The sequence below is a fragment of the Haemaphysalis longicornis genome, unplaced genomic scaffold, assembly GCF_048455015.1.
Source record: "Haemaphysalis longicornis isolate Haplotype H1 unplaced genomic scaffold, Haemaphysalis longicornis Haplotype H1 scaffold_10, whole genome shotgun sequence".
In the NCBI taxonomy this organism is placed as follows: Eukaryota; Metazoa; Arthropoda; class Arachnida; order Ixodida; family Ixodidae; genus Haemaphysalis; species Haemaphysalis longicornis.
Window position 1 is genome coordinate 128,022,516 of NW_027526204.1, and position 8,880 is coordinate 128,031,395.

The window sequence follows — 8,880 nt, forward strand, 5'->3', positions numbered from 1 at the left end:
CAACAAAGATGGGTTCCACCGGGACAAGCTTGTCGGTCAGGACATCCAGGATGTACAAAGTTAATTTTTTTACACAGATGCTGACTTTGTAAAACAGAGTCCACAGACCCTTTGCATTTCACTTCATTCTCGTTCAAATTTTAAAGGAGCACTGACACGAAAATTTTATGTTACACTTTGATTGCTTTTATCGCTGCTTAATGGTCTGGCGAACCTGAAACAGCACTTCAAATATTTCAGCGCGCGATAGTTAATTACATTGAACGGCCTGAAAATCGTTTGTTTCAAATTCCCGCGCTTTCATCCCGAACGGCGCATATGACAGACTCCCGGCCTGACCTCACCGCTTTGTGCGGACGTCACCAGCGCCCGCTTGAGAGGGTGTTGCGCCCGCTCGCCGCTCGTGGGGCCGCGCGCGTGAAGTGACGTCACGAGTTTTTCACGAGCGCTGTCGCGTCCCTTCTTTTTCCTCTCCTGGAGTGATGTCACGCTGATGTCCATTTGCTGAGTGCCGCTCCGCGCACTGCTCCGTCGGCGCGATAAATGAGATCCAATGGAACTATGTTCTTGGCGTCGCAGGCTGCTCATAATTCAGCCAGGGTATTCTGTTGGGTGAAGGAAGCGAACTGTGCAATAATATTAACGCCGAAAATTGGTGTCAGTGCTCCTTTAACACCCAATGTGTCACGTTCAAATTCTCTGGGTGTTTCCTTGAGGAGTTGAAGCATTTGTGAAGCCCCTGCAGGGGTGGAAAAGCTGCGCCGTTCGCGCCATTGAGCGCCAAACTGGTTTACCTGCACCATCCTGCGCCGACCTGTGCCGCAGTGCCTGAATTGGGCCTCTAGATACGACCGCCATGATGCCCAGCGCCTGAAAACTTTGCGAGACCTCGTTTTCGGTTTCATCAAGGCTGTGAGCTTCTATGGTAGTTGGTTTTTTGCTTAACCGTAATGCTGTAGGCACAACGTGCCTTCTTCACTGCCTTGTTTCCATTTCTTTGTGTTGCATTTGCATGGTTTTGTTTGGCGGTGTCGGCCACGACGCCACAATCAATGGAAAATGACCTAAAGTAGATGTTTTTGTGTCTCGTTGCGAACAGATAAATATCTGCTTGAAAGGTTGTAGTTTATTGGGGTTGAGCATCAACGCCCATTTTTGGCAATCCTAACTTTGCTGCCCGCTACTTTCCATAGCTGCATGCATTTTAAGTCAACAGGGTGTTGGATGCTTTGCCCTCACTTGTTAAATCTGTTTGCTTTCGTTGTGAGGTAATTACTCATTTTCGCCTGTGAACTTTTGGGTTAGCTTTGCTTAGTGGAGGATGGTCCAGCATTAGTCATGTCTTCTAACACGCTCTAATTACGTAGTCTACGGGGTAAGTTAGTCTACTGAGATTTCGGCGCACGATAAAGATCCCCAGGTGGTTAAAATTAATCCGGAGCCCTCCACTACGGCGCGCCTCATCGCCTGCGTTGCGTCGGCGCGTTAAACCCCACAATCAATCAAAGTTAGTCTACTCTCGCAACCCTGTGACGGCCCAAGACAAGGCCATGTTCAGCTTCACACGCGCTGAAACCACTGTTTGATGGGACAAATGCAAGCAAACACCTTCTTTTACGGAATTCCACCGTGAGTTCACATAAACACTGCCGTTTACCGTACATGAAGCAAGGCCTGGTATCTGATCTCATTCGACTTGGACTATGTGCGCTAGGTTTGACCTTTGACGGTAATAATGCAGTGCACTCGCCAGGCCGAAGGTAGATAACTTCTCATTTTGTAAGCATCCAGATATAGTACAAGAACTGCATTCCTGTTTCAGAGTAGGTTCTATGTTCATGGTAGAACGCCTGAGATAGTAGACACATAAAAGGTATTCGGCAGGGGACTTTCACAGCTGCCTGTAGGGAGATTAGGGAGGCACCATAATGCTATGAAATGGTGTTACATCTCCTCCAAATGGCAATTCTGGCTGCTCTAAACCTGCTCCAAAAACGCCTTTCCGGCTGCTCCCAGGACTGCTACAAAAGGCGCTTTTGCCTGCTCCAAGGACTGCTCCCAGACCCATGGACCGTGTTCCACCCCTGCCTTGCCATTATGTTGTGTAACGCCGAGTGCGATTGTTGGTGCCCGTCCTCGTCGTTCAAGCGCCCCCTGGTGCTGTGGCTTTCCCTCGCCGCTTGCAGAGCCAGGCGTGGCCCATCCTGCTGCAGGGCCAGGACCTCATCGGCATCGCGCAGACGGGCACGGGGAAGACGCTGGCCTTCCTGCTGCCCGCCATGATCCACATTGACAGCCAGCCCGTGTGGGTTTCCGCTGCCCTCCTTGCTCCTTGCTGCCTCCTCCTGTGGCCGGACTCAGTTCGCTGACTTGTGGTGTCGCCGGTCTCTTCCCTTGGTGCAGCCCGCGGGAGGAGAGGACCGGTCCGTCGTGCCTGGTGCTGGCACCGACACGCGAGCTGGCCCAGCAGATTGAGCGCGAGGCCAAGAAGTACCACTACCGCGGCATCAAGTGGTGCGTGCTCTCTCTCTCTGCCCGCCGCAGTGGCTCAGTGGCTAAGGCGTTGCGCTGCTGAGCACGGGGTCGCGGGTTCGATTCCCGACCGCTTTTCTGATGGAGGCGAAAAGCAAAAACGCCTGTGTTTACGAGACTTCGGCGCATGTTAAAGATCCCCAGGTGGTTAAAATTAATCCAGAGTCCTCCACTACGGCGCGCCTCATCGCCTTCGTTGCGTCGGTGCGTTAAACCCTGCAATCAATTCTCTCTCTCTCTCTCTCTCTCTCTCTCTCTCTCTCTCTCTCTCTCTCTCTCTCTCTCTCTCTCTCTCTCATGCGCACACCTGCCATTCTCATTTTTTTGTAAAGTTTGAGGAAAATGAAAGAGTGGTTTGCTCAGAAAACGATTTCAAAAGTTGTAAAACCCTGTATGCTTGTTTTGTTACAACACTGATCTGTGCAGGCTTCTTTCTCTATTTTGTTTTTTAAGCAGTTGAACTTTGATTTAATGAATCGGTACCTTCCGGCAGGAACTTTGTCATATTGGGAACTTTGGTTGAGGTTTTGGTCTTTCAAAAGTTCATGTTTTCTCGAATTGCTACAACCACGGCGTTGCCGTTCATTTTGCTGGTGCGCTACACCCATAAGCAATGTTGTACAAGGAAAAGTTAATAGAAACAGCAGAAAAAGGCTTGTGGGTATGCTAGACACCACAAATACAAGAATGCCTGTAACACGCTTGCATCTTGGTGAGTAACTCAACACCGCTCTGCTGCTCTGATTGGCCTGCACAAATCTGCCACTGACTGCCCAGCAGGAAACCTTTTGGAACACTTCAGAGCGGGCGATTTGTTGCCGCCTCCCCCCCCCCCCCCCCCCTTTTCCTGCTCCCTGCTTTTCTAAAATAGATTCCGAACTAGTTTCTAACCTTCACAAGCTTTTTTTTCCAAAGCATGCATGCAAAAAGCAAACACCTTTTGGCTCCAAGTGCAGTTTTGGGGAGCTGAATACTTGTAATAAAGTCCCACCTAGCAGAGGAAGAAAAAAAAGCACGCAATCCCTAACATCTGAAAATGCATTTTGCTAACAGGTTGGGAAATATTTGTACGTGTCATGCTGAAACTCCTCACGTTGGTGTCAAAATGTTGCCAACATTTCTTGTGACATCTTTGTGCCATTACTTGCTTTTTGACCACCACCATTGCCACTCTAGAAAAAAACTTCCATGAAACTCAACGGAAATTTGGTGCTTGCGAAGGGTGGGATTTGTGCATGTGGTGGCGGTAAGCTTTAAAGGGGTCCTAAATAGGCTTCCGAAGGTCGCCATTTCAATCGCGCAATCGCTAGAGTACCCCTTCACGACAACGTATACCAAATATGAAACCTCTGCGTAAAGCAGGGGCCAAACAAGCACGAAAAAAAGATTTCACTTTCTCTCCTGGCTCACCAACCATACCTTGCCGCCACACTGCCGCGCTGTGACGCAGTTCTTTCCGGCTCTGACGCGCCTCTATGACGCACAAGACATTGCCCAGAACGGCGGCGTGAACGCGAACCACAGCGACAGCGCTCACCGTGCAACCGGAATCTGGTGGGCGGAGCATGCGCGTCGAGTGCTAAAAAAAAAAAGCGCGCGCAGGGCTTAGCGCAGCCAATGACTGCACGTACATCAAGGAGGGTGATGGATTGCCCTGTTTCTCTCGGTGGTCTTGCGCCGGGTCGATGACGTCGTGGCTTCCACAGTGCTTCGGAGGAGCTACTAGAGGAGGAGAGCCCCAGGCCTTACTGGTGGCCCCTTTTAATGAGCGATAACTCGGCTAATACTTAACGCATTTAAACAATTTTTGCGGGATGACGTTCCTTAGATAGTACTCCAGTGACTGCGCATGCAAAAGCGCAACATTCGACAGCCTATTTAGGGGCCCTTTAAATCGAGCCTGCAATGCAAAAAAAAATGCTTTCATTTGTAACATGCAGCTCGTGTTTGCCGTTAGCATTGCATGTGTTTCACCAGAACAGTTATCTGCATATATGGGACCACGAGATTTTCTTTTTGCCTCGCTTTAAAAACTACTTCACTAAATAGGGGGGGAAGATGTATGCATTTGTACAGTAGTGAGAAATGAGGAAGGCGTTACATTACATTGCATTGTAAAATTTAGATTCACCTGTATTACTAAGCCTATTGAAGGTTTGGTGTAGGGTTGAGCCGTCATAATGGAAACTATAATTTAGCAGCATTCGTCTGTCAATGTGCAACCATTTTTTTCTTCAGTTTATCAAAGGCTCCTCACACATAAGCCCACAATAGCCTTTGTGAAGCAACAGAAGGCTAGACCAATCTGTATGTCGCTACGAATAAAATAACTCTTCTGCCGAAGGTGCTAGTAGGCTAACAGCAGTTGTACCTGAAAATCACTCTTGCTACTCGACACTGTCCGCACCATGGCATAGACGTAGTTTCTCTTTCTTAAAACACTAGTTCTTTTTATATATATAAAACCGAGGTGGAAGGGCAGTACTGAGCAGCGATGTGGTTGTGTTGACGCAGCGTGTGCATCTACGGCGGTGGCAGTCGACGGGAGCAGATCCAGACGTGCAACCTTGGGGTCGAGATTGTCATTGCGACCCCGGGTCGGCTGAACGACCTGGTCATGAACAAGGTCATTGACCTCAACTACGTCACATTCCTGGTGAGTGCGTCATTAACCCCTTTTCGTTGTGATAAAGCAGTTACGCGAGGTGTTGGTTCCTGTGTCCCTAATGTTAAGGCAAAAGGCTTAAAGGGGCACTGAAGTCAAAATGCAAGTAGCTCTAAACCGATAGATTAGCTCACCGAAAATACAAATATACCACTCTTACGGGTAGCTTTCGTTAAAATAAGGTAAAAAATAGCGAAGCCATGACGACAGGCGTCGCCACGACTGGCACAACTTGCACTGGAAGCATTTAAAATTGCGTGACAAATATTCTCGCAACACGCCTCCGGAAGTTAACTGGAAGTTTTTGTAGTATCATGTTTGAAGGTCAAAGAACAAAAAGAAAGCTAGAAACAATATTACGAGAGCACAGCTGTATAGATCACGCAGCAACTCCAAACGACAACAAGTTCGTTTTGCTGTATGCAGTACTCAACCAGATAGTTGTGTGCCCCTTGTAGAGTACTGTGCATAATCGCCCTCATTGTGACCCTCTGGAGACTTGTGGCAATACACTGTGCGAGGAGGCGTCTTGCACGCGAGCAGTTGGTTCGACGCCAGCCTTCACAAGGGCTCATAAAAGACAATATCTTTAACTCAACACAGTGCCAATGCTGCATGAAGAGACATTTTGTTTGGTGGTCTGGAGCTGCAACAATGCCCCTAGTGTCTCCTATACCCGATTGTCTTACATCCATGCTTCTTATAACGAGGTTCAACTACATAACCGGCAGCCCCAGCGTCTATTTCGTTCAGAACACCCGTTGGGTGGGTTTTTACCATAGTACCATAATTACCCGATTCTAACGCTCAGCTTTTTTCTGGAAAAATAGCTCGAAAAATCGCATGCGTGTTACAATCGGATACGAAACCGAAACTGCCGAAACAACGGAAATTTCGTCCCGCCCATCGCCATCTCAAGATGGCGCCAAAGCTTTTAGCAACGTTTTTTCGGACGCAGAAAGCATAGAAGCCCAGGCTTTTCTATCGGCGTTCACACAAATCGTCAAATCGTTCCACTTGCGCGCTTGATAACAGCAATGGCAGCAGCGGTTCTCACGCGTTCAAAACGAGTGGTCGGCTGAAGCGTGCGCCTCTGGAGAAGTTCGCAGGATGGGCGTGCGAGGCGTGGGCCACGATCCCATCGATCATGGTTGAAGGCTCGTTATGAAGTGTGGCATCGCGAACGCGCTTGACGACACCAAGGACGAGATGTTGTGGTCAGCGGAGAGCGACGAGGAGTGAGATGAGCGAGATTACTTCGAGAAATAAATCGCCCGTTTCTCTCGCATTCGTTTTTCTTGCTCACAAAGTTCCGTCCGCGTTACAATCGGAAGTGCAAGTTTTTTCGTTTTTTTGCCAGGAAAATCGGGTGCGCGTTAGAATCGGGTAATTACAGTAAGCGAAAAAAGTGGCCGCCAAAAACAATGCGTTCAAACTGTGCAGTAAGGCGCCGGCACGTGCGGGATGAAAGCAAGAACAAAAAGAACACAACTCCCGCTCGCGCTGATTCCAGGCAGGAGGTGCTCGAGCACTGCGAAGGCGGCAAATTTGAATTGCAGTGGACAACCCTCCATTCCATTCATCAGGAGAGGAATGAGACAGGGCGGCGAAGAGCATGATGTGTGGTAGCAGTGAGCGGATAACGGCGCCACAGCCCATTATGGCGAATCACTGCTCTGCACTTCCAACAGCTTTCACATGGAGTGAAACACTTTAATTTTTACTCTGTGCTCTGCAGGTGTTGGACGAGGCAGACCGCATGTTGGACATGGGGTTCGAGCCGCAGATCAAGAAGGTGCTGCTGGACATCCGGCCCGACCGGCAGACGGTCATGACCAGCGCCACGTGGCCCGAGGGGGTGCGCCGCCTCTCGCGCCAGTACATGTCCGACCCCTTCCAGGTGTTCATCGGGTCCCTCGACCTCGCCGTGAGTTCTTATTGCCCTCACCTTCAGTTCACGTGACGATTTTTAAGATTATATTACTCCCATGTCTTACTTCCTGTGAATAACAACAGTGACAATAGGTAGCTGGGGAAAAAAAACAGCATCTTTGGCAGTTGAGCTCTGTTTAATGCACTTGCTGATGTAGCATAAAGAATAAATGCTGTACATGTGACTGGCCTGCTGTCAGAATGAGTGCAGCATTCTAGATGGAAAAAAGCAACAGTGTTAAGAAAGGAATCGCTCCTCATAGCAAAGTGCATTTATTGTGTGGCTAACAGAATACAGTCAAACCCACTTATAATGGTCCTGTATATAATGACATATCGGCTGTAATAACACGATTTTCTCAAATATACACTCGAGGTCATCCCCATTGAAACTGCGTCCACATATAACAACTTTTCATGGCTACTTACTGTTGCAGCAAGCACTCAAAGCCAGAAAAACACAGGAAAAACACGAGAAATGACCACATTGGAGATACAAAACGGCGTCAACTGGTACTTTCAGATCTCCGGAGCGCCGCGCACGGGCTCATTTGTGCCACTCTGTTTTTCAAAACGCACTCCCGTGGCGTGCTCACCAATTGATTGGCTTCACCGTAGCGCTTGCTGGCCTGCCCACGCCACGCACACATACCGGCACAAGCCAGCGCGGAGCTCATAGCCTCGCTACCATACCTCTACACTCCTTTGCCGAAATCCCCATGTAGCCTCATACGGGGGCTCGCTAGCCACCCTTGTACGAGGCCACATTGTGCTAGTGGGCTGAGGTAGCAGCGTTGCTACGTTTATGTTCTTCCTCAGACGTGCACACTCTGCTTTCATATTTCAAGGTTGAATTAGTGCACTCGGCAACTATCAGCAGAGCGTATTGGCTGCAAACGAGGGTCTTGCGTCAAAGAAACGAAAAGTTGTCTGTCTGCACCAAGGTGGACATCATTCACAAGGTACTCTCAGGGGCGAGAAATGCCGAAGTCTCCAAGAAGTATGGACTGTTGACATCTACAGTTTCAACTGTCTTAAAAGTCAAAAAGAATATCATGGAATCGGCAAACCTCAACAGCAGTGAAAGGAACAGAAGAATTTATGTGAGGCGATGTACAAGGAGGTAGAGGACGCCCTGAACACATGGTTTTGTGGACGTCAAAGGGAGAGAAACATCCCTATCACTGGTCCCGTGCTGCTACAGAGAGCAAATGACTTTGCCTTTCTTCTAAATTACGCCGATTTCAGACCTGGGGGCGGTGGCTGCAACGATTTAAAGAGCACCACAGAATTGTTTATTGCACTGGGGAAGCAGGGGCTGTAAACAAAGACTTGATGGACAAGTGCTGGCTGGCAGTCTCAACGAGATCTTTCAGTGCAGCGACCAGGACATCTGCAACGCTGACGAGACCGGTTTATTTTATCAAATGTTGCCTGACAAGATGCACAAACTAGAAGGCTGCAATAATCTGCCAAGTGAGAACAGCTAGGGGCGAGTCAGCCTCATTGTTTGACCACCACTGCCACAAAGACATTTCTTCTCCGCAACTAATAAGTACAGTGAAAGCTCATTAATTCGATCTTCGGTAATTCGAATTTATGGATAATTTGAACTGTACAACTTGGTCCGGCCAAGTCTCCATAGAAGCCTATGTACTGAAAATGATGTTAATTCAAACAGATAATTCGAACTACGCGCCACCGCGCTGGCAGCATGGGGCCTGGCGCACGGCCAGAGAAACAGCCCCGCT

General features: G+C 48.9%; 1 protein-coding gene across 1 annotated transcript in view; it reads left to right on the plus strand.

Annotated features, from left to right (window-relative positions):
* Nucleotides 1-8,880, plus strand: part of LOC144159291 (putative ATP-dependent RNA helicase DDX43) — a 36,650-nt gene that overhangs the window by 18,585 nt on the left and 9,185 nt on the right. The window contains exons 9-12 of the mRNA XM_077690688.1: nucleotides 2,187-2,305; nucleotides 2,404-2,514; nucleotides 5,047-5,188; nucleotides 6,936-7,124. Coding sequence (XP_077546814.1) covers nucleotides 2,187-2,305; nucleotides 2,404-2,514; nucleotides 5,047-5,188; nucleotides 6,936-7,124 — 561 coding nt within the window. The remainder of the gene's footprint in view (nucleotides 1-2,186; nucleotides 2,306-2,403; nucleotides 2,515-5,046; nucleotides 5,189-6,935; nucleotides 7,125-8,880) is intronic.